The sequence below is a fragment of the Biomphalaria glabrata genome, chromosome 5 (genome assembly GCF_947242115.1).
Source record: "Biomphalaria glabrata chromosome 5, xgBioGlab47.1, whole genome shotgun sequence".
Lineage (NCBI taxonomy): Eukaryota > Metazoa > Mollusca > Gastropoda > Planorbidae > Biomphalaria > Biomphalaria glabrata.
The window spans coordinates 28,197,271-28,224,835 of NC_074715.1; the positions used below are offsets into that span (position 1 = coordinate 28,197,271).

The 27,565-nt window shown below is 36.8% G+C and overlaps 1 protein-coding gene across 9 annotated transcripts in view; it reads right to left on the minus strand.

Moving 5' to 3' along the window:
- The window catches only part of LOC106066461 (probable 3',5'-cyclic phosphodiesterase pde-5), a 114,135-nt gene that overhangs the window by 61,766 nt on the left and 24,804 nt on the right, over positions 1-27,565 (minus strand). For 7 of the 9 annotated variants that reach the window (XM_056028500.1, XM_056028501.1, XM_056028504.1 and 4 more), the window contains exon 2: positions 14,133-15,039. In XM_056028500.1, the coding sequence (XP_055884475.1) occupies positions 14,133-14,646 (514 nt within the window). In that variant the 5' untranslated portion in view covers positions 14,647-15,039. Of the gene's footprint in view, positions 1-118; positions 868-14,132; positions 15,040-19,517; positions 19,838-27,565 lie in introns of those variants that run through there. The other 2 variants (XM_056028497.1, XM_056028505.1) reach the window with 2 other exon arrangements.

Below are 27,565 nucleotides of genomic sequence, written 5' to 3' on the forward strand. Positions count from 1 at the left end.
TCTTACATTCAGTGGCTGAGTTTAATGTTAAACATTATTATTGAATTCGAAAAGAAAGTCTCTGATAATATCGAAAGTAAAAATCTACGTAATAGATAGGCAAGTGACTTGCTCTTACCAAGATCAACGAGTACTAGTTATATTTTATTATTTCAAGGTCATGTGTGTGTGTCCCCTTCCACTCAATGGCTGTCTCCTGCAGACATTTTGTTTCCCCATTCAGTTCTTGTTTCTCCTTTTTGCTTGTTAAATGTCTGAAATAGTGGTCCTATTATAATGTCTATCAATTCTAATTCATCTTTCTCCCTATACCTGCATTAATCAGTTTACATTTGATTTTCTTTGAACATGTATTGTTATACAAAATAACACAGTGTATTTCAAAATTACATGGAAATACCAACGCCTGTACTAACGTTATCAGATTACATTAATACATGCATTTATTCAGCATTTCTCACAGTGTGATCAGAATACACGTAGAAAGCACGCTCTTATCTCAGAAATAATTAACGAAATTGCGTTATTAATCCATTAAGAATACTCTAGTAACTCTAGTATAACACAGACATCACTGACACAAAACTTTGCCTCGAGACTTTGAACATTTATTAAGCAAGAAGATTATTTACACAGATGACATTTATAAGCACGTGTTGTGGTCTAGATCAACACATCTAAGCACAAAGGAATCAACGTTATATGTATTGATGTGTAGAGTTCATTGAACAGACCAAGACAGCCTTTTGTACAATACAAATTAAAGGAAAGGTATTAAAACGGCCAAATAAAAGTTTATGCATATAAAAAAAATCTGAACACAGGCATACATATGTCCTAGAGCCTGTTTCAACGTATCCAATACACTAGTAGGTCACCTATATGTTAGGTTCTAACGTATCGCTTCGATTGGGAATATGGCAAGTGATCAATTGAATGGCTTTCACTAGGGCCTTCATTCAATTCCAAAGTAACAGATTTTATGTGTCCGCTGAATGGGTAAAGAGTTGAAGAAAGTTCTTAGCTAGGTCATTAGTACAGTCTCATGACTTTCAATAAGTTATAGGTACAGTGCCATATATTCAGTAGCTTCCAAGCCAATCTGGTTGGAGTTAGAGCATCCGATACAATCAAGTTCTCTGGCTCAGTTTGGTTATGGAACATACACTTTTTAAGACATCCGATACAATCAAGTTCTCTTGCTCACATTGGTTATGGAACATACACTTTTTAAGACATCCGATACAATCAAGTTCTCTTGCTCACATTGGTTATGGAACATACACTTTTTAAGACATCCGATACAATCAAGTTCTCTTGCTCACATTGGTTATGGAACATACACTTTTTAAGACATCCGATTCAATCAAGTTCTCGGGTTCACATTGGAACAACCGGAGCATAAACATCGAGTATTAACTCGAAGAGAAGGAGCAATGGAATTTATTAGAATATTATGAACTAATGGTTGACAACTATAGTGACTCTGTGGGCCACAACAAATAATAATAAAAAAAAAAACTTCTTGCGGACCGCACAAAACTTGCATAGTGGACATTATATCCGAGTACTAGATTAGATCTATTGTATAGTCACTGCAAACAAAAATCAGATTTTTTGACAAAATGATAGAAGTTCAATGTTATTGACAAATATCAACCATGTTCATTATTGTTCCTGTCTCTTCTCTTTCAATAGAGTTTCGGACTTTGGAAAGAATCGATTTCACATTACAGTAAATAGACAAGACACACAGGTGTTAGGTTAGAAACACGCACACACACACACACATACCTACACAGCTCTTCACTCCATTGGGACTGAGAGTGTTTCCCAGCTTACTTTATAAGTACCCTATTGAAAGGTCTGGGTGCTAAGACAGGAGAAACAACATACGATCTATTCATATGGCACAAAACCAATATGGCGTCAAATGGCGGAGTCAGACTTCAATGAGTTTAGCGGATTATATACGCTAGTACTTCTTTTTTTTATATTTGACATTGAAAGTTATCCTGGGATAGGATTAAAATCTATTGAGGGAGACCTTTTTCCCCTGTACTTGACCTTCTTTATACATGATTGCCTGGTTGTGTGGTATACATGACTGCCTGGTTGTGTGGTTTACATGACTGCCTGGTTGTGTGGTATACATGACTACCTGGTTGTGTGGTTTACATGACTGCCTGGTTGTGTGGTATACATGACTACCTGGTTGTGTGGTATAAATGACTGCCTGGCTGTGTGGTATACATGACTACCTGGTTGTGTGGTATACATGACTACCTGGTTGTGTGGTATACATGACTACCTGGTTGTGTGGTATACATGACTGCCTGGTTGTGTGGTATACATGACTGCCTAGTTGTGTGGTATACATGACTGCCTGGTTGTGTGGTATACATGACTGCCTGGTTGTGTGGTATACATGACTACCTGGCTGTGGTATACATGACTGCCTGGTTTTGTGGTATACATGACTGCCTGGTTGTGTGGTATACATGACTGCCTGGCTGTGTGGTATACATGACTACCTGGCTGTGGTATACATGACTGCCTGGCTGTGTGGTTTACATGACTACCTGGTTGTGTGGTATACATGACTGCCTGGCTGTGTGGTATACATGACTACCTGGCTGTGGTATACATGACTGCCTGGTTGTGTGGTATACATGACTGCCTGGTTGTGTGGTATACATGACTGCCTGGCTGTGTGGTATACATGACTACCTGGTTGTGTGGTATAAATGACTGCCTGGCTGTGTGGTATACATGACTGCCTGGCTGTGTGGTTTACATGACTGCCTGGTTGTGTGGTATACATGACTGCCTGGCTGTGTGGTTTACATGACTGCCTGGTTGTGTGGTATACATGACTACCTGGTTGTGTGGTACACATGACTGCCTGGTTGTGTGGTATACATGACTACCTGGTTGTGTGGTATACATGACTGCCTGGTTGTGTGGTATACATGACTGCCTGGCTGTGTGGTATACATGACTGCCTGGTTGTGTGGTATACATGACTGCCTGGCTGTGTGGTATACATGACTACCTTGTTGTGTGGTATGTGCCATGCACTGCACTCGATGGTGCCAGGCTCGAAACCTGACTACCTCTATCACCCGCCATCCTGCGGAGGTTTGTGCTAGGATGTTATAATCTTCATCCGAAACATGAAAATACCCAACATCCCGTATACTAACAGGGTCAAACAGAGTTAAAATGTGTCGCCCTTAAGTTACACAGATTTCCTAATAATTCTAGCTTTGTTAATTTTCCTAACAATCCTAGCCATGTTACGTTATATAACTTTCCTAACAATCCTAGCCTTGTTATGTGATATAACTTTCCTAATAATCCTAGCCATGTTAAATTATTTAACTTTCATTTAAAACTTAAATAGCATGCTCAGCTAACAACTTAAAAGCTGACTCTTGCTCAAGTTTCAAATCCATGGAATACATTCAAAAAAACTTGCTCCCACAACGATCTCTTGTCGACTTGAATCTCAATAGTGATCGAATACAATAGATCAACTTTCACGAATGACGAGGAAATTATTAAGCATTGATTGGGGCTGATAAATATGACTTTGTCTTTAAAGCATTTATTTGAGCTGGACTCACTACAAAAGTGACTGCCTGGCTGTGTGGTTTACCTGACTGCCTGGTTGTGTGGTATACATGACTGCTTGGCTGTGTGGTATACATGACTGCCTGGTTGTGTGGTATACATGACTGCCTGGCTGTGTGGTATGCATGACTGCCTGGCTGTGTGGTATACATGACTGCCTGGCTGTGTGGTATACATGACTGCCTGGTTGTGTTGTATAAATGACTGCCTGGCTGTGTGGTATACATGACTGCCTGGCTGTGTGGTTTACATGACTGCCTGGCAGTGTGGTATACATGACTGCCTGGCTGTGTGGTTTACTTGACTGCCTGGTTGTGTGGTATACATGACTACCTGGTTGTGTGGTACACATGACTGCCTGGTTGTGTGGTATACATGACTACCTGGTTGTGTGGTATACATGACTGCCTGGTTGTGTGGTATACATGACTGCCTGGTTGTGTGGTATACATGACTGCCTGGTTGTGTGGTATACATGACTGCCTGGCTGTGTGGTATACATGACTACCTGGTTGTGTGGTATACATGACTGCCTGGTTGTGTGGTATACATGACTGCCTGGTTGTGTGGTATACATGACTGCCTGGTTGTGTGGTATACATGACTGCCTGGTTGTGTGGTATACATGACTGCCTGGTTGTGTGGTATACATGACTGCCTGTTTGTGTGGTATACATGACTGCCTGGCTGTGTGGTATACATGACTGCCTGGTTGTGTGGTATACATGACTGCCTGGTTGTGTGGTATACATGACTGCCTGGTTGTGTGGTATACATGACTGCCTGGCTGTGTGGTATACATGACTGCCTGGCTGTGTGGTATACATGACTACCTGGCTGTGGTATACATGACTACCTGGTTGTGTGGTATACATGACTGCCTGGTTGTGTGGTATACATGACTGCCTGGTTGTGTGGTATACATGACTGCCTGGCTGTGTGGTATACATGACTGCCTGGTTGTGTGGTATACATGACTGCCTGGCTGTGTGGTATACATGACTACCTGGCTGTGGTATACATGACTACCTGGTTGTGTGGTATACATGACTGCCTGGTTGTGTGGTATACATGACTGCCTGGTTGTGTGGTATACATGACTGCCTGGCTGTGTGGTATACATGACTGCCTGGTTGTGTGGTATACATGACTGCCTGGCTGTGTGGTATACATGACTACCTGGTTGTGTGGTATACATGACTGCCTGGTTATGTGGTATGTGCCATGCACTGCACTCGATGGTGCCAGGCTCGAAACCTGACTACCTCTATCACCCGCCGTCCTGCAGAGGTTTGTGCTAGGATGTTATAATCTTCATCCGAAACATGAAAATACCCAACATCCCGTATACTAACAGGGTCAAACAGAGTTAAAATGTGTCGCCCTTAAGTTACACAGATTTCCTAATAATTCTAGCTTTGTTAATTTTCCTAACAATCCTAGCCATGTTACGTTATATAACTTTCCTAACAATCCTAGCCATGTTATGTTATATAACTTTCCTAATAATCCTAGCCATGTTATGATAACTTTCCTAACAATCCTAGCCACATTAACTTTTATAAGTTTCCTAATAACACTAGCCATGTTAAATTATTTAACTTTCATTTAAAACTTAAATAGCATGCTCAGCTAACAACTTAAAAGCTGCCTCTTGCTCAAGTTTCAAATCCATGGAATACATTCAAAACAACTTCCTCCCACAACGATCTCTTGTCGACTTGAATCTCAATAGTGATCGAATACAATAGATCAACTTTCCCGAATGACGAGGAAATTATTAAGCATTGATTGGGGCTGATAAATATGACTTTGTCTTTAAAGCATTTATTTGAGCTGGACTCACTACAAAAGTGTAAAGCATTTATTGGAGCTAATTTATCTCACTAAAAATCTAAAGCATACAGTGGAGCTGGTTTATCCTATTATAAAACTGTAAAGCATTTATTGGAGCTGTTACATCTCATTATAAAACTTGAGCTGGTTTCTCAGATATCTAAACTTGACTGCCATTATTCTAACAACATGTCTAGGAGGATGAACACGACAACACTATATAGGCAACTCGTTGTTTCTCTTCTCAGTTTTACAAATACTATAATCTGTCCATGGACTAGGGCATTTGTTTTTCTCTGAATAATGTCGTAGTCAAATGTCTTTGCCATTCATATATCTAATAGTCTAAATGAGGGTAGGACTAATTCTGTCAGGTCTATTTATAGATAGCATGACACCAATTCTCTAGTGTGTGGTAAAGTTATATGGTATTTATAGGGAAAGTCTACATATAATTCTACATCTCTTCTATTAACACAAAACCGTCAACCATGTCTAAAGTTAAAGAGTGAGTTGAACAGAAATTCACGTAAAAACAATATTTCTGAAACAATAACTTTTTCAAGAAAAGATCTGTCAACTTAGTTATGCTAATGATAGGGTTTGTTGCTGAACATAAAAATTATATATGTGTCAGACGCGAATAGCCCAATTTTCAGTAAAAGAAATTACAAAAGTCATTTCTCTATAGAAGAAGTTACGAAGGCTATATAAAATACAACCACAGACCTATATATACTACAATAAATATAGGTTTCTGATTGCTAGTTACGATTTATTTAGGTAGGTGCTGTTTTACTATTACATACCAAGTATTAGAGTTTAGAAAAACCCAGGTTTGTTTCTTGTGCAACGCTATTAGCTAACACCTCATATCATCTCTCCATTAGTATATTTAGATCTATAATCTAATTCTAGTCTAGATCTATATATAAAAATCGAATAGATCTAGATAGTAATAGTATAGATTCTATCTTGAGACTAGATTGCCGAGTCTAGCCTATGCTATGCCTATAGTCAGTTTTTATTAGAACAAAAGTCTAGATATTAATAAAGACTAAAGTTTTTTAATTATTAGATTATTAGATATAGACATAAGACATAGATCTAATAATACTGTAATACGTTTATTATACTCTATACTTAATCTACTAAACTAAAGATCTATCTATAGATCTATCTATAATCTAGTCAATCTAGATCTATACAATATTCATTATAATACTTCTACTTATAATGACTTATTTAATAAGTTAGTACTTAGACTTAGATCTATTATAGTTTATTAATAGATTTACTTTTCAATGCCTAGACCTAATAATAAAATTGCGAATGATGTCTATAATGACTGATTATTATTTTTTTTTATAATAATAGGCCTACTAAATCTAGGTCTAGACTCTACTTAAATCTAGTCTAAAATAATGACTGTCTAAGACTCTAGACTAGATGATTGAGAAGTTCACATAGAGGTGTTTTTAATAATACGGCATGTCGGCTGAAAGTATATAAAGTGCTTTTTTTTTTGTAAAAATAAAAAAGAGGCTCCGGTACTCAGTGATAGATTGCCTAACTTTCAACTAATAATAAATTACCAATTAACGTTGAATTACAAGAAAAGTAATCATTTTTCCCGACATTGAAAAAAGGAGACGGTACCCCGTACCGGTGCGTACCGTCACAAAAATATATTTATATCTCAATCTTCTTTCATTTAATTTTTTTGCGGGGTTATTGCCACTTAATACATTGATACCGGATCGATTTAAATAGGGCCTAAGTATACAAGCAGGATTTCGAGCATTGGATAAAATTATTTTTTTAGTACAAAGTTTTATGGAAGAGGCAATATATTAGTTGTTTGAAGTTTGTAACTTCTTAAATTCAGGCTAAAAATATCGAAGCCTACATTATTACACTCATTTCTAAACAATTAGAAGAGATGGACTGACACATAGTGTACCTTGTGTACATTTGCAAAAAACACAAACTCTCTTTGTAATCTTATCAGTTAGACCAGTGTTTCTCAAACTTTTTTGTCTGCCGGCACAGTAAACAAACTACAAAAATTTCGCGGCACACCACGAAAAGCAACAGTTGTTTTATAATTTTAAAAAAACAATGATTTGACCTGTTTTTAAGTATTATATTTAATGTGAAGGGTGTGCCTGTTTTTGAGAGCAAATGCGATCTAATCGAGGCTCCAAAGTCGACAATCAAACTCGCATTTCATCGTCTATTGTAAGAAGTCTCTCTCTTTTCTTAGATTTGATTTCAGTCAGTGCTGAAAATCCAAACTCACAAAACCATGAAGATGCGAATGGAAGAATTATTTTGATTGCTTTTAAACTGATTGCAGGATATAATTGTTGATAGAAATCCAAAACACATCCAGGCTTTTCTCGGCAAAACTTGACTTAAGATTTGCATCATTTTTTAAATCAATGAGCTGCTCTTTTTCTTCAGTTGTAAGATTTGTAGCTTCATTGTTTCCAAATGGAGAGCTGACCCATCCCTATTCATGACTTCCAACTGTTAGAAAGTAATGCTGCAATGCTGACTGCAGGTGTTTCAAAGTGTCCAGAATTTTGGGGGTGATTTCTTTATTTGAAGCACATTCATTGTAAGTTGGAAAGCAGTCCTTTCGAGATCTTACTTTGCCACAAAGACAATTTTTCACCAAATGATTTCAGTTTTGATGATGCAATGATGATGGTTTCCGATGGTCCTTGAAGACTTAAATTCAATGAATTTAATTTGTCAAATAAATCAGAGAGAAATGTCACCTTAACCCACCAGATCTCGTCATGAATGGAAAATCCAAAGTCTTTTATTTTAGCCCCCAAGAATGAAATCAGCTCAGCCTTGAGTTGGATGACACGCTTTAACACTTTCCCCCTGGAGAGCCAACGAATGCTGGTGTAATACAGGAGACATTTGTAGTCTGTATCCATTGCTTCACAAAGTTGTGAGAAAAGTTGGGAATCAAGCGGTCGAGATTTGATGAAGTTTACAACTTCAATCACTTGATCCAGAACAGACATCAAATCTTTCGGCAACGATTTGAAGGCAAGAGCTTCTCTGTGGATAATGCAGTGAACAACTAATACATTTGAATTTTCTTGACGCAAAAGAGTGACGAATCCCTTTCTATTTCCCTGCATGGAAGGACAGCCATCGGTGCAAACGCTGACACAGTTTTTCCACTGTAGTTTGAATAGCAAAATGTTTTCGTTCACCACTTAAAAATATCTTCGCCTTTGGTCGTAGTTGGTAAGTCTTTGCAAAATAAGAATTCGTTGACACATTTTTCATTCTTTATGAACCGAATAAAAGCTAGCAGCTAGGCTTTGCCACTAACGTTAGTGGATTCATCAACTTGAAGAGACCACATCAGAGACACTTCATCGTCACTTACGTCGAAGTGTTCGCAGATTTGATCTTGTAAATCTGACGATAAGTCTTCAATTCTGCGCAAAATAGTACCATTTGACAAAGGAACTTTTTTAACTTTTTCGGCGGCATCGGGTCCAAGGATAGTTTCAACAACTATTGCTAAAGCTGGTGCAATGACTGATTCAGCCTCTGTGTGTGATTTCTTGCGTTTTGCTAATAACTGAGCAACCTTATAACTTACAATCAATCCCTTTTCTGGCAGCTTTAGGTAGTTCGTAAGTTTCTTAGCTTGTTTATTTTGTTGAGCCCTGATGTTTTCGAAGTATTCTTCGGTTGCGCTTTTACAGCTGGATATTTTGTTTCCAAGTGTCTCTTCAATTTGATTGGAACAAGCGCCTCATTCGACAGAGTTGCATTGCAGATCAGACAGAATGGCAATGGAGCATCTTCAGGTCCAGAAGATATGAAACCATATCCGATGCAATCTTCTTTGTACCTTCGTTTGGTTCCTTGCTTTTCATTTAAAGCTTTCTCAGTTTCATTCTTGCTAACGTATTTCTCCATGGATAACAGTGAATGATGCTTATTGATAATTTGTTACTATTAGTATACACCTACACAATTTACACGAAACAAATCGCTTATTATTATCGTTACCAATTCAAGAACTGCTAAGGCGGCCTACATTTGAGTCATTATAATAATAATATATGTATAGTTGACAATTCCATAACCTGAAGAGCTAACACCCCTTTCCGTCAATATGGAGCGCTCCACTTCTATTACTGGTCGTTGCAAGTGGAGATGTATGTCATCGCAACGTAAAATAAACATTTAATAGTAGATAGACTTGTGTAACGCTGCACGTGTGGCGTTCTGAAAACTCCCGCGGCACACCTGCAAATCTTCGGCGGCACACTAGTGTGCCGCGGCACACAGTTTGAGAAACACTGAGTTAGACTTTCAAAAATATTAAAAGAAAAACTTAGTGATTATTTTTACCGTATAATTCTATTATTATTCTTTTTTAGAATTAGGATATAAACAAAAATTTGCCATATGACTTTATCTAACAGAAAAAAAATTAAACTTACGTCTATTTATGCGGTTATTTATAGTTACCTAGTAATATAAAATATATTGAACTAACACGTACATTCATCCTAATGCAGCCATGCGATTTTTCGTTTATAAACATAGCATTATTTAGGACCAATATTTTACAAAGGCTGCTTTGAGAAATCAGGTATACCCATTAGGAGAAAAACGACCCCTTTACTCAAAAAAAATTTAAGAAACTAGAACAGACACAAAATAAACAGTGACATTCTTAACAAAATAATATTCAAAATTGATTATAGTAACACCTTTTTAAGTAATCATTTAAAGTTTAAAATCACTACAATTTTTTTCAACAATTATTTTGTGTATAAAATTGTGTATCGGAAAATGCCGGGTAGGCTACATGAAATAAGCTAGTCCTAAAAAAACAACACAAATCTTGGGTAAAATACTCATCAAATAAAGTACTGTAAATGCATAGTTTCACGCGCTAGTTTCAGGTCTTTTCTTTTTATAGCCTCTATCGGGTTATATCCCAACTACCCGTATTTTTGTGCAGAATTTTTTTCTCTATCAGGTACACTTAAAATTATAGCATAATAATGTCAGTTTAATTTAAAAAGAGAACTGAAAAATACAAAGATATATAAGGAAAAAAGCGACTTCTGGCCCAATACTTTTTAATCAAAGAAACGAAACGGACTAGTCCAACAAACCCTAATACTTTTTTTTCTCCTAGTTTAAAATAACACGCCAAAATGAATTGTGTATTTTCATTAATGGAAAGAATAAGCGGCAATAGTCTTCAACCAACAAGATTTATACACATTTTCCCCAGTTCTTTCCCTTGATTTGATAAAAATAAATCATAAAACTCTGGTATAGTTAACTCTCAGCCAGTGAAGGCAAAATAAAGTCTATGTTAATCTTTATGCTGCTTACAGAAGGATACGTCTTTAAGGCCGTCCTCCTTTAAGCTTGCCAAAGTAGATAACCATCCGCATACGGCGGAATAGGTGTCCGACCCAGCGAATGGTAAGTAGTGCTCCTATACTGTTCACACCAGCCTCCAGCAGAACATGGCTATTTGTAAGGTAATCTTACAAGCGTATGCTAATTATGGAGCGAAGGTACCTTTTGACGGAAGAGTTCGCGGAGCCTTACATGCTGGTTGTGTTAAAAATATATGTTGAAGCAGCTCAGTTCTCAACAGCTTCTCTCAAAAGGTAAATGAACATCAAAAATATAGAAAAAGGAACTTTTTTAGAATCCTGTCATATTAAGAGAACAACTTAGATAACCGTAGCAAAGAAATACCCAGTCAACTGATCTCTGTACAACTACATGACAAGCACAACCTACGTATGAATAGCTCGCTTTTTTGGTGTCTCCGGTGTAGAACATACAGGAAGTGTTGGTAAAGTAGGCTTTGGAAGGGGATATTATACATGTTTGTGTGCTGTTGGTTGTCAAGGAGATTGGATTCGAAGATCAACAGCTAACTATTGAGATAGTGTTTAAATTATAGGTCAATTTAGTTGGCAACAGTGACGTTCAATTCAGCGGCCTTGACATTGTATAGTTATCGTGAACATTTCGAAACAAGATCTATTATTTAATTCATTTGGATAGGGAAAGTGTCAAGTCATCATTTATGAAAGATTTGCTGATGCGCTAAAAATTTAGATCTAGGTATTCTATTTACTGTTTCAGTTGCTCTCTCTCTCTCTCTCTCTCTCACCTTATTTTTTTTTCTTGATTTATGTACAAATTTGATTGCTGATGTTTTTTGAAAAAGGAAACTAAAAGAATAATAGCTTCACTTAGACGGACCCTAGGCCCTAGAATGTGTACATTGTGAAAGTGAATGACTCTTACACTATAGTACGTTGAGGATTACCTTCTTTGTGCAGTCAAAGTGAAAAGAAAATGAAGGTATTTCTAATTTTTTTTTGTCTGGGTATAAATATAAAACTCAATCGGTTGATTTCTTCAGGGCACGAAGTCGATCAAATCATAAAAAAATTATTCGTGACCAGATTTCAAAGTGGAGATAACCAAGCTAATACAAAAATAATTAGCTAAGAAAGTAATGTCCCCTTTCCATCCGTTTCATGTGAAATCAAGCATTCTAAAATTGAGTGCAATCCAACTGTAACCTATTGCTGATTGAGAGAGAAACAATGGAATAAGAATCTCTCATTAAGGCTAAACGTGGTGGACATTGAACTAATAGTGAAGCACGGCGTGTCTCTAGAACTGAATCGCTGTGATAGAAACATGGTCACTTTTTGTAAAAAGACAACACAGGCTATACATCTACTTTTGTACTCTTTACCCGCTTTTCATTGCAGAAGTATAGAAATTGGAGGGATAGTGTTTTTAGTGGCCCACGAAAAGCGGATAAGTTAGTATTAGTTTTGTGTCTGTCCGTCCGTCCCGTATTGATCGCAAAAACTATTTTCTAAAAGCGAAACGTTTAATTTTTAAAGTTACATTTGCAAGCAGTTTTTTTTTTCATAAAAATATAATAAATGGCTCTAAATCAACACCGATAACAGTAAACTCAAGTGTACCTCAAGGTGTACCTCAAGGAACAGTCTTGGGTCCACTACTATTTTTAATTTACATAAATGATTTACCAAATTGCATTAGTTCAGGAACAAAAGTCAGATTATTTGCAGTCGATTGCATAATATATAGAACAATAAAAACAACACAAGACACAGATATTTTACAAAGAGAATTAGATGAATTACAGAAATGGGAATCAAATTGGAGCATGTCTTTCCACCCAGAAAAAATGTCAGTTGTTAAGAGTAACAAAAAAACTAAAACAAATTAATTCCACTTATCTTATTCATGGCAAACCAGTAACACAGACTAAAAACGCAAAATACCTAGGTGTTATAATAAATGAAAAACTATCATGGAATCCACATATTGATGAAACTACAAAAACATCAAACAAAGCATTAGGATTAAAAGAAATTTCTATAAATCAAATAAGAACATAAAACTAAAATGTTATTTAACCTTGGTTAGGCCAATAATAGAATATGCATCCTCCGTTTGGGACCCCTCAACTCAAGAAAACATTAAGAAACTGGAACAGACACAAAATAGAGCAGTGAGATTCATAACAAACAAATATTCACATTTAACTAGAGTAACACCTTTAGTAAAATCACTAAATTTAGAAAGCCTTCAGGACAGAAGGCTCAAAAGTAAAGTAGCAATCATACATAAAACACTGAACCATAAACTTCAAATACAAAAACAAAATTTAATAAAATACTCTGAAAGACACAAAGATAAAGGCACATTCCTCGTCCCATATGCTAGGACAAATTTGTACAAATACTCCTTCTTCCCTAGTGCTATTAGAGCATGGAATGGGTTGCCTGAGCTAGCCAGGAAAACCAGTGACTTGGCAGAATTTAAGTCATTGGTTAATATGCATGACTAAAGGCATGACGCACAGGACGTAATCATCTTTTTTGAAGTAACGTCTGTATTATATAAGATACCCTTTTTACTTCAATTTTACATCTACTCACTATTACGAAAGGATATCTGAGAGAGGTGATTTATATATTTTTTATTTTTATAACATTTATGCAAACTTTTTTTAAAGACTTTCAATACAACCTTCTTTTTGTACAAGGCTCATACATGCAATATATACTCAAAGTCTTACTATAAAGCGAAGAAATATTTTGCACACAAGATTTAAATGCAGTTCATGTTAACACGCTTATATTTACACTCCTTGACACAAAAGTGAGAGTCTGTGTACAACGTATTGGGTGAGCAAGACTGTCCCGTTGGGACTCCCTCTAAAGCAAACTCCTTTTATCTCACTGTCAATTCTATCATGACCAACATAATAAAGGGCTACAGTTGAACTCTATTCGAATTTTGCTTTAAAAAAAAACGGACTTTGTGCGCGTGTATTATAAAAGATGTTGCATATTAATAAAAGTGAAAACATTGGGGTTTGCTTTCTGAACAAAAGTAGCCGTTGCTCCTATTTTGAGCAGACGATATTGAAATCGGTTTTTTAACTGCAATTTTAGTCCTTGAGATAAACGTGATAGATGGACAGGCAGAAAACACACACACACACAAATTATCAGATTTTGATTATGAAATCGGTACACAAACAGTTATTGGAAGGAAAGAAAAAAGGAATCTTTTACCTGAAGGATAGTTGAAATCTGTTCCTGTATTTTGTGGTGCTGGTCTAGTGGAGGGCAGCTTGACCCTCTGTCTCGTTCTAGGTGAAGCCTTTCGGCCTACGAGCCTAGATACGGCAACCACAGATGTCTCTGATGGCGAGGCCACCACGTGAGAGGCGGGCGTCGCCGTGATACTCAGGAAGCCCACCCCGCTGGCGGATACGTTGTGGAAGTAAGGCGGCACTACATTGTTCACTTTCAGGTGTACTCCACTGCGGCCATTACCGTTGTTATTGTTTTTGTCACTGGTAACGACTCCCACTACTCCGAAGGAACCTCCATTGGCCAGCGGGTGGCCGCCGCTGGTGATGGGGTGGCCGCCATTGGTCATGATGGTAGGATTGTTCTGCATGAGGTGCTGTTGCTGCTGTTGTTGCTGTTTCAAGGGAGATAATCGTCTAGGAAAAGAGGAACGGTAAGCAGTTGTGCTAGATCCGCTGGTGTTCATGACGCTTAGCTTGGTCGACAGTGGCATGTTTATTGATGTGGGGTCGTAAACTATTTTACTGGGCCCAGCCCATGATCACTGCTGCCACCGACATCTCAGGCTAGTCGGCTAACATACATACACACACACTCCTATGCAAGCACAGACAAACACTATTCCCACACACACACACAAATATTAGCACAAGTGTTTAATTTGTAATAGTGTCAAGAACTTTAACGGTCCAAAACAGAGCAGGAAACGTGACAGGCGCATGCGCAGCTTGCTGATGAAGAAATGGCGGCGTCCCTTGTAGTTGAAATCAACCTTTCTTGTTTTATTGCTTGAAGAGTGTTACAGAAGAACGGAGAGATTCAACCTTCACCTAGAATATATGACCCATTTGACAAATGACTTGTCAAGCATCTGATAACATGTTTCCTGAAACAACAAATAAAAAAGTGTTTGTAAATATTATAGCAACTAGTGAAAAACCTAGATCAAGATCTACTGTGTCAACTAAATTTAGAAAATATTGCGTATAGTTTTATGTAGTGCCACAATAAGGTCCAAACAAAAAAGGAGTGTGTAACTAATAGTAGATATAAGTTATCACATATGATTTTCTTTTTCCAACTCTGTTATGTTTCATTTTGAGATTTATATACATGGAGGCAAATGCATAAATAGCAAACTTTGTGGTGTATCCCAAACTACGGAAATGTTGATAAGTGAAGGTGTTTTTTTTTTAAAGCATATATTTTTTTTTTACTTTCCAACAATGTAGAATCAAATTTCTAAGATTTTCCCCGTGTAGCGCAAAGTAATTTATTTTTTATTTAGTTGTCAATAGTGATCCCTCGATGTGGAGAACTTGTTTATTTAGTACAAAATCTCTTCCAATCTCATTGTCATTAGCAAACGTTTTTCTTTAGCTTCCATATCATCACACATGTCTCCAATTTTCTTTTTCTTTTTCTCTCTTGCTTTATTTTATTGTTTAAACAACGTAAACAGGATCTTCAAAATCCAAGTGTAAACAAAGAAGTAAATAACTGTGATAAACTTCAAAATCCCCAAAATACTAATAGATGTACGTTTGTATTAGTCTCTTATTGTTTGACTTAAAACGAATGAAAATAGCGACACTAGAGTGTTCAATTGGAAGCAGAGGATCTTCGCCCGTGTTTCCCAAACATCTACTTGTGTCGACACCTAGACCACACAATTTAGGCCTACATTATCTTTCTCCTGTCTACGGGACTTCAGAAATGCATTCACCTGTCAACTGCAATGCACTATTTCTCCTATCAAAAAGAAGGCAGCTAAAAAGAAAAAAGGTTAAAGAACACTCCGACACCGAAGTAAGAGATTCGGGGCAGTAGATTATTTTATTGGGTTTCATCCTTGTTATAGCAACCTTGGATTCGGCAAGACAAATAGTGGATCTGTTTTCTTCACGTGAAAGACCCAATCAGGACGATGATTCGAGAGACATGTGATCGATCTGACGTAAGAGATCTGGTATAAGAGGTGCGCGTAAGTTCTAGAATGGCATTGGCGAAGACGTATTGAATTATACAATAAGAATATTTAATTAAGACATTTTAAATTAAAATGTTTAAATATTGTTTTATATTTAAAATACAAAAAAACAAAACATTTTTTAAATGAAAGACTTGTCGGTCAGTACATTGCAACCCATAGAGAAAGTAGAGGAAGGGTAGTTTGAGAAACGGTTATCTTCACCAGTGGTTCCCAAACGTCTTTGTCTCGTAGACCCCTTGCCATGTTTTCAGGTTTCCGATAGACCCCTGCTTAACTTCTATTGCATTTCTGCGAAATTCAACATTTTATAAAACTAATCTCTAACTGGAGTGAGTCGAAGAGTTGAAAAAGTAATTAAACGCTACACATTAAGTTTTAGAAATCTATGTTTTCTTATGGATAATATTCAAATTTAAATAAATTAAAATACAAATTAATATTTATTACTGGAATCATCAATCGCACTGTCTGGAAATGGTTTCTTTTTTTTTTTTTGGGGGGGGGGGGGGAATTACCATGCGTTAGCATGGATATTATGTTTCAATTAGGAATTTTTTGTTCTATGAAGTAGTCCTTCAAACATAAAAAAAAATTAATTAGTTAATTAATTTGCCTTACGTATCATTGTAAAAGTTTTAGCAAAGAGCAATTTCTTGTGTATTTCTTGATCTTTCACGTGTGGCTCAAATATTGGGTCCGAGGAACTGTTTTCATTAACAGGAGAAGGGGCGAAGTTGAGAAACTGGCACCTAAACCAGTAAGTTTCGAACAGGAGGGGCTCATTGGCCTTGGCTGGCTACTCACCTAGCAGAAGGAAAACTGAATTCAAACCTCTGCTGCCTTGCTACTATACCCAAACATAAGGAAGGTTTCACTGAGGAAAAATAAGGAGCCGGCGACCCCTAGGCTTTGTAGCAGACAGCGCTACACCCTGTCAAAGCCTGCGACGCCGCTGATCCCAAGCTGTATATATGTTGTTTACACAGAATTACATAAGAAACTTTAAATTTTAGAACTCATGCCACCGATGTGCCATTGAACTGTATTGTTGCTTAAAGAAATTATTTTAATAATATCAGATTTAGGTTTGTATAAAACAGTTTTTAAAACTGCAACAGCTGGTAAAATCAATGCTTTACCTAAAGTGTTTTTCGCATTTTGCTATAATAGATATAGTAAAGCGCTCACAAACTACTATCTTCTCTGTATGATCTTGAAGAGAGATTTTGTGTCTATTCTGAACTTTATCTTTGAGAGTTCGAAAGTTGTTCAAATCCTTACCTATTTTGTCAGGGTCGCATTGTCTCAAATGATGCTCCAGCTTAATTAGTTTCATATCGACATAAAAAGGCACTTAGGAAACCGCTTGTTTGACAAGGACGGAATGAATCCTAATTTTGAATAAACGCCACATTTCTTTTTGTTAAACAACATGTAGAGAAAATTAAGCTATTTTAATAAGTATTGAAATTAATTAAAACAATTTTTCGTTTGAACAGCAGGATAAATATCTAAAGGATTAACTAAGGTACAAATCATATATTAGTGTATGAAAGAATTACATTAATGGGATGTAAACATGAAAGTCACGACCTGCTTAAATAAAATCTATTACCGTAGACCCACGTGGACATCTCATAGACCCCCAATTTAATTTTTTTACTTTCGTAGACCCTAGGAAGTCTTCCTCGACCCCTGGGGGTCTATATAGACCACTCTGGGAATCCCTGATCTACACTGTGTTATAAATACTAGCATTGGACTCAATAGTGGGGAGAATTCAATGATGTAGTTAAGGGAGGTAATCTAATTAGCTCTTTGTTTCGTTTGAAGCTCTAGATAAGATTTAACAGGTCCATCGCAAGTGCCGTTTTAAATGTAACCTGGTAAAAGCATTCACAGAATTTTGTCTTTCCAACAGAACGCAACAAAATACTTTTTGTAGTGCACAATGTAAAGCGAAATCGAATTTCAATAGAACATCGTAGAAACAAGGAAACGTCTTAAAGAGGACGCGATAGATTCTATAAAATCCAAAGACCAAAGCTTTGTCTGCAGGAGGCTAAACAACCTTTTCCTGCCGAGGGCCACATTACAAAAATTTGGGGACTTAGGACCGCTTAAATATATGTCTATCTGTATATATAAACATAACCCTGAGTCTTTAATATGGTATTGTTTGCGGTGATATAATCGAGAAGGTATTCAATGTAGATTTGTGTAAACTTTCCCGTAATGAGTTTATGGTTAGAATATTGCTCTTTATTTTATAACAAAGCCTGTCTTTCTCATTCAAAGCACGGTCTCCATCAGTTGTTACCCTTGCCATCTTGTACAAGTCAACCCAACACTTTCAACACAGTTCTTCATAGCATTGAATAAATACTGACCTGGGCTTGTGTCTTAGACTGAATTTTTCGAAATATTGCCATTTAAAATAATCTTCGCTTACTTTAAACTTTTTAGAATGACATATAGAGACAATTTTTTTAACCTCTTCATTAAAAGTAATAGTTTCAATAATTTCTCTAGTCTAGATATTTACCATTTATAATTTGTAATATATTCGCATTTTTATGTGTGGGCACACCTGATTTCCTTAGGTGTCCGCGAGCCACATAAAACACTTCGGCGGGCCGCATAAGGCACGTGGTCCGTAATCTCAATGAGATTTGCCTACACGCATTTTATTATTGATTAAATGACTATTCCTAAATAACTATGATCAATTAAATGTGTAAAGGTCTAACTATCAATACTGTGTTACTAACAACTCTTGGGGTTCAGTGTCTATATATAGGGTCAAAAAGAGAGGTGGAGAGAGAGAAAGAGGTGGAGAGAGAGAAAGAGGTGGAGAGAGAGAAAGAGGTGGAGAGAGAGAGGTGGAGAGAGAAAAAGAGGTGGAGAGAGAGAAAGAGGTGGAGAGAGAGAAAGAGGTGGAGAGAGAGAGAGAGGTGGAGAGAGAGGGAGAGAGACAGAGAGAGAGAGGTGGAGAGAGAAAGAGAATATCACTTTTTGGCAGTTCTAAAAAAATTCTTTAAAGAAATACTAATTAACATTCCTAATTTAGTTTATAAATGAACCATGACTTCTTAAAGACATACACACACACACACAAAGTTTATTGATTATTTAGTATTCTTTATATATATATATATAAATGACCACTCTGTTCTGAGTTGGTCATCTTGTTTTGTGTTTTTAAGTGACCACTCGTTTCTGAGTTGGTCATCTTGTTCTGTGTTTGTAAGTGTTGAGTCTTTGCAAAACTCTTCGGGCACACATATTCCTACTTTAAAAAAAAAACGTTGCAGTGCCATTAGAATTAGCCTAGCCTATATAAAAAGCAAACTTTAATCACTTTTACCTACCTGACTTACAAACTGTGTCCTGAAATCAAAGGTTCAATCTAATTGGCAGTAGCCCGCCGTGTAGTCACTAGGAAGACTTGCAGGAAACATACGCGTCTTTTTGAACTTCATTTCGAGTTGTTTATTTTTTAATTGCTAAGCACAAATTAAAAGTATATTTGTAAACAATTTTCTGGTTTGTTTTTGTTTATAATAACATTGACAGATTAGCCTGAGTCAGTTTCTTGGTGATAAATAACATGGACACGAGAAAGTTTCCAAATGTCAGAAAAGTTTGCAATACATAATGCGCTAGTCAACTCATAACAACAACAGGAGCTGAACTACGTGTGAACTACGGAATATATCTTTCAGCCACGTGCATTGAAACTAACATGAGATAACATGTACAGAGAAGTCCGCAGACAGTGAGAGAGAGAGAGAGAGAGAGAGAGAGAGAGAGAGAGAGAGAGAGAGAGAGAAGTTTCATAAAAACAAAAATTAAAAAAAAAAGTTTTTTAAACTAAAAGTATACGTCATCGGTTGCATTGCCAGGGGAGGGAATCATTACAGAGTTCGGATCTCTTTACCTGAAAACGTCCTTACCCGGTGTTGGTTATCTCCCATTTACTTGTTTTTTTTTCAAAAAATTAACGGAAACAACAAAATGCCAACCATCTCCTACAACAACATGCCAACCATCTCCTACAACAACATGCCAACCATCTCCTACAACAAAATGCCAACCATCTCCTACAACAACATGCCAACCATCTCCTACAACAACATGCCAACCATCTCCTACAACAACATGCCAACCATCTCCTACAACAACATGCCAACCATCTCCTACAACAACATACCAACCATCTCCTACAACAACATGCCAACCATCTCCTACAACAACATGCCAACCATCTCCTACAACAAAATGCTAACCATCTCCTACAACAAAATGCCAACCATCTCCTACAACAAAATGCCAACCATCTCCTACAACAACATGCCAACCATCTCCTACAACAAAATGCCAACCATTTCCTACAACAACATGCCAACCATCTCCTACAACAAAATGCCAACCATCTCCTACAACAACATGCCAACCATCTCCTACAACAACATGCCAACCATCTCCTACAACAACATGCCAACCATCTCCTACAACAAAATGCCAACCATCTCCTACAACAACATGCCAACCATCTCCTACAACAACATGCCAACCATCTCCTACAACAACATGCCAACCATCTCCTACAACAAAATGCTAACCATCTCCTACAACAAAATGCCAACCATCTCCTACAACAAAATGCCAACCATCTCCTACAACAAAATGCCAACCATCTCCTACAACAAAATGCCAACCATCTCCTACAACAACATGCCAACCATCTCCTACAACAAAATGCCAACCATCTCCTACAACAACATGCCAACCATCTCCTACAACAACATGCCAACCATCTCCTACAACAACATGCCAACCATCTCCTACAACAAAATAAGATTCTATTGTGTTGTTGTAAATAACGAGTTGAAGACTTTGATGCCACTTCAGTTGTCTTATCATTCCCTTAGAGTAACTGTAGAGAAACAGACAGACTCATGAGGTATTTTGATTCCTATGGCTCTACCATTCTGTATCCTTTTTTATAGAATCTATGTTTAATGTCATTGCGAGTGTGTTGAACAGATGAGGCATCACCACAACTACAAAATAGGAACCTATCAAGCTGACAATCGTTGTTTTACACATTTCAAACGTGGACAGTAGATACACTTGGCATGCAATGAAGCTGAACAACTTCCACATAATCTGGCTCAGAAAAACGTAGAGTGGCAAGACCTGACTCAGAAGTCCTAGAAAGTGCAGACCGTCCATTCGGTCCTGATGCAGTCTCAATTGCGATGGGAACGTGGCGCCTGCAGAATGGACAACTCCCAAACCAGAAGGCTTCTTTACGGCCAACTAACGGATGGTCAGCGAGTTTAAGGCTTCAGGGACACAATCAAAGTCTCTATGAGACACAATCAAAGTTCCCGTGAGAACATGGACCCTGCTACCTGGGAGACGGAAGCCAATGATTATCATGGTGCCGCATTGTGAAAACTGGCGCAAAAATCTCTGAAGACAAGAAAACTGCCCTAGATGACAAAAGTGGTTATGATCGTATAACACTGGACGAACTCTATTTAGAATAACAAGAAGTGAACGGACTATTTTAGAATAACAAGAAGTGAACGGACTATTTTAGAATAACAAGAAGTGAACGGACTATTTTAGAATAACAAGAAGTGAACGGACTATTTTAGAATAACAAGAAGTGAACGGACTATTTTAGAATAACAAGAAGTGAACGGACTATTTTAGAATAACAAGAAGTGAACGGACTATTTTAGAATAACAAGAAGTGAACGGACTATTTTAGAATAACAAGAAGTGAACGGACTATTTTAGAATAACAAGAAGTGAACGGACTATTTTAGAATAACAAGAAGTGAACGGACTATTTTAGAATAACAAGAAGTGAACGGACTATTTTAGAATAACAAGAAGTGAACGGACTATTTTAGAATAACAAGAAGTGAACGGACTATTTTAGAATAACAAGAAGTGAACGGACTATTTTAGAATAACAAGAAGTGAACGGACTATTTTAGAATAACAAGAAGTGAACGGACTATTTTAGATGCAGGATTTTCCTTTCTTCTTTTCTTTTCTCCGACTGTTTGGTATGTGTGTGTGTGATTATTGTAATTAAATTGTGTCTTAATTACATCTACTTTAAACTCACCCAGCCTCTCTCTTTCACGCACACACACACACACACGCTGCCTCCGTGTTTTTGTGAATACACATCTTGTAGATCTATAGGTTGTTGTTTTTTTAAAGCAATATGACTTGGCAGTGCCAGTACCAATGACTTGGCACAGAGTTAAACTTTCGATTGCCCTACTAATGGTGCTTCCACTACTCAATGAATTCCGTAGGCAGTTTTAGTGACTCAACATTGAGCGACTTATTTTAAAATTGCATTTGGGTTCAAATAGAGTATAGATATTTCTTTGATGTTTAAAGCTATCGATTTTACAGCCTAGTTTAAAACCCAGTGTGACGTCAAAAGAGAATTAATTGAGAGTATCAAAAGAAATGTTTCATTGCAATCAAACTGTCAACAACGGAGACGCAATGTGGAACTCTTGCACAGGCAAAATACATACATATAAACACACACATAAAAAAATATATTAAACAAGGTTACAAAGAAACACAAACTAAAAATCGGCCCCCCATAAGTGGTCCACCCTGGCAGGAAAAAAGGCAGGTTTCAATATTTTCAGAAAAATATCGGTATTAGATTCTATCAAAGGCAAATGACAGAGAAGAATGGAGAAAGAAGGTTGTCACATCCTGTGTGGTGCCCCAAAGGGATAGGTGAAAGTGAATGTGAAGTTAGATGTGAACCTGTCCTAATTGATGTCTTATAATGAATATCTAACTGTTTTGTAAAGGGTTAATCTCTTATTCAAAGCCTCAAGAAAAAACGTCTCCGTAAAAAAAAATAATTCCTTTAGCATTGTGTTCTACGACTCCATGGCTGCATTTCAATTCACGCGATAATATGAAAAACTACTTATTAATTGTTGTTTTAAATTATGTCCAACTTATTTGCATAGTAGATAGATTTTTTCTCTTTAAAAAAAAAGTTAGCATTTTTTTGTGTAAATGTAGTATTTAGTATGACAGAACTTACATAACTTAGCAATACAACTGTAAAAAAAAATATTTTTTGATCAAAAATCTAAAACCATAAGCATAAATGTGTAAATGGTAAATTTCTATTTCCCGTACTAAAAAAAAAAAGCCTCCAGTGTTTTTTACTATTAATAGTGGATAGTTGTAAAAATGGTGTATTTTTATGAAAAAACTGCTTGCATAATTGATTTAAAAAATAAGATTTTACGCTTTCAGAAAAGAAAAAAGTAGCCGTTGCATCAGAACTTTAAATGAACTAAAATATCATGATATCCTATTTTCATTTTCTCTTCTAGTTTCTGAGATCTAAACGGGATGGACGGACGGACGGACAGACAGGCCACAAAAAAACTAATAGCGTCTTTTCCCCTTTCGGGGGCCGTTAAAAATAGTGTTATCAAATAGGTACACCCAAATGTACACACACAATCACGCACATGCATAGCACATTAATCAAGGAATAAACAGAAACAATTGGCCTAGAGTGAACACATTGTAAAATAAATATGGCTACTTAGTCAAATGACCAAAAAAGTGTAGGACGCGCACCACTAGGTTATATTAAGTTCTCTCAAGATGGCGCGGCGTCCTGAAAAAAAAGTGAAGAAAGGGAATATATATATATATTAATTATAGTTATTAATCTATGTTTGACTATATATGGCTCCTTCAGTCTAGGATGCTCCCAGATGATCCACTGGTTTTAGTTTCTTCTTGACACGGGGCAGAATCTGGTGTGACTAATCAAGTCAATTCTAGAGTGGTAAAGTTTGCCACAGTTCCTGCTTGTGAATGCATATGTTTTAGGGTTAGCTGATACTGGCGGAGAGGCCAGCTTTCTTTTTCTTTCTCTTGACTAAGACCGCTTCCTTTCTTTTTCTTTCTCTTGACTAAGACCGCTTCCTTTCTTTTTCTTTCTCTTGACTAAGACCGCTTCCTTTCTTTTTCTTTCTCTTGACTAAGACCGCTTCCTTTGCTCTCAGCGAGGTTCCTACCTGCACGTCTGTCTCGATGATGTCCGATCTTGAGCTATTTCTTCCCACATACTTTCATTGATATTTGTAGTTTTCATGTCTCAATTTCAGTCATCTCTTTTGGTTAGTCTTGAGCGGCCCTTGGGTCTAACTTCCTCCGCAAGCTCAGAACAGACTGCCATAGAGGATGTCTTTAGGAATTCTTCCATGTGGCACACTTAAAAATTATCTTTAAAACACGATTTCCGAACAAAGAAGATTAAAAAGGCTAACTTAAATAAGCATTTAATACATAAAATTGGATTCTGAACACATCGTAAATAGTTATGGAAAATAAAACCGGAAACTTGTGTCATAATTATATCATTGACTTTAAGTTTCTTTTCTTATATATTACAACCTAGAAAGCTTCCCGGACCCCGGAGTCTACAGCCAGGAAATTAGTCAAGCTGATAAAAAAAGGTAAAAAAAAAAAAAAAAAGCAAGTAAGAGAAGTGAGTGGAGATATAATCACGTCAAATCCATTTGATAAATAAACATATCAAAGGGTTCAACAAATAATTGAAAGACTACGAACATCTTTTGTGTTCTGCCTTTACTTAGGAAATAGGACAATAAATAAAACATTCATGAATTACTTAAAGACCACTAAATATATTAAGACTAATAAATCTATTAAGACCATTATATATACATATATATATATATATATTAAGACCACTAAATTTACTAAGATCACTAAATGTATTAAGGCTACTAAATGTATTAAGAGTACTAAGGATGTTAGTGACCACTGTAATTGTTACTGTTAATAGTGTGTGCTTCTAGCTACTGAGAATGCCACAAGCATCTAGGAGTGATACAGGTCACTGAGTGTTACAGGGAATGTTACTAGCCACAAGGAGTACTACTGGCCAATGGGAGGACTTATAACCACTAGGAGTGCTACTGAGAGTGCTATAGAGAATGTCACCGAGAGTGCTACTGAGAGTGCTACTGAGAGTGCTATTGGGAATGTCACCGAGAGTGCTACTGAGAGTGCTATAGAGAATGTCACTGAGAGAGCTATAGAGAATGTCACCGAGAGTGCTACTGAGAGTGCTATAGAGAATGTCACCGACAGTGCTACTGAGAGTGCTAATGAGAATGTCACCGAGAGTGTTACTAAGAGTGCTATTGAGAGTGCTATTGAGAATGTCACCGAGAGTGCTACTGAGAGTGCTATTGAGAGTGCTACTGAGAGTGCTATTGAGAATGCTACTGAGAGTGCTATTGAGAATGTCACTGAGAGTGCTATTGAGAATGTCACTGAGAGTGCTATTGAGAATGTCACTGAGAGTGCTATTGAGAATGTCACTGAGAATGCTACTGAGAGTGCTATTGAGAATGCTACTGAGAGTGCTATTGAGAATGTCACTGAGAGTGCTATTGAGAATGTCACTGAGAGTGCTATTGAGAATGTCACTGAGAGTGCTATTGAGAGTGCTATTGAGAATGTCACCGAGAGTGCTACTGAGAGTGCTACTGGGCTTGGCCACTTGGAATGCTAGTTCAACTTTTCATAAGTTTTCTTAACTTTCCTCACAAAAACAAACACGCAGCCATTACTGAATAACTCACGCATGCAGCAGACTATGTTGACATAGTTTTGAGATCTTGCAGTAGTGCATTTATTATTTAAGGATGAAGATCACAATGCGATAATAACCAAATGTTTGTTTCGTAAAAAGTTTGTACAAGTTATTTCTCACACATCAAATCTCGGAATCCACAAAGCCCGGCACACTTATTTCTTTTACCAATCAAAACAAAAATTAATTTAAAAAATTAACCAATTAGTTTATTAACTATTGGTAATTAATTATTTTGTCTGTTATTGAACAAATGAAAGAAATGAAATGAAATGTGGTGGTATAACTTAAGTTCAATTAACAAGCAATAGATAACTATAAAACCTTCTACTTTCATTAGCACTTCTCTGGTACAGGAGTTGGTGTGTTTGCTTGAGGAGGCTAGAGCCGTCAAGTTCGACTCCAGGTTGTTCAAACTTTTAAAAAATGTTTTTTAATGCATTTAAAAAGTGATCACGGTAATATTCACAGAGATACCCCTTCTCCCCCTCCCCCCTCCTTTCCAAACTGGTCCAGATAAGTGATAGGATCAGAGCGTATTGAGAAAGCTAAAAGCATGAAATTGTGCTAAACAAAAACAAAATATTTCTAATCGCACAGATTTAGTATTGTTAATCTAGATCTATAATTACATGACTGATCCAAAATAATTGATACCACTACGCTTTTCTTAAAGTATTTATTTAAAAATATTTTCTTGTTTTTTTTTCTACAGATACTGATCATTGTTTAAGGCTTGTTCACGCCAGTCAGATAATGTTCTCTATGATGATTTTAAAAAAATCAAAAATAAATCACAATTTAGCGTTGCATTCAGTCTTTTGATAAATAAGTTTATGTATCTAAAAATTGCAAAATAATAATTATGAGACGAGAGTACTCTTATTTTTGATGTTCATTTAACTACTTTACAAAACAACGCCTTGATCCAACTTTCTACAAAATTTTCACGACATTTTTTGTAGTGTTAAAAAGTCTCCATGTCCAGTCTAGATCTAGTCTATCTATAAGTCTATGGGCTGGACAAACTAAAAGCAATGGGCCATATTGGTGCGGTGGTGCGTTCTGTGTACACACACAAGAAAAATACAGGGTACGCACCAGCGACACAAGCCTCCAATGTCCTCCGTGTCAATTTGATAAAGAGCTAAAGGCTCCTCTTGCTTGCAGTAGACAAATTCTCCTACCACTGCACATTAATGAACTCAAAAAAGCATGTATTTAAAAATAACTCTTTAAAAAATTCCTGATCGCCAGAAAACATTTCGAAACGTAAGCTAAATGTACAACATTAAGTTGTTTATCTATTTAAATCTTAGAGATCTCTTTCTCTGATTCTGAATAGTGAGTTAGTCTGTCGTATTAGTGTGTAGAATAATATCTTTCATCTTATTTTTGTCCCTTTATTTATACACATTCTTTTCAACTAAACATTCAAAAAGAGAAACAGGATAAACAAAATAATAATTAGGGAAGGTGAGTGTTTATGTCTGTGTGTGAGAGAGAGAGTGCAATGATGGTGTGTGTGTATGTTTGTGTGTGAGAGAGAGAGTGCAATGATGGTGTGTGTGTATGTTTGTGTGTGTGAGAGAGAGAGAGGGTGCAATGATGGTGTGTGTGTATGTTTGTGTGTGTGAGAGAGAGAGAGAGTGCAATGATGCAATCATGACGCAAATTTGATGTTAAACAGTACAAAGCATG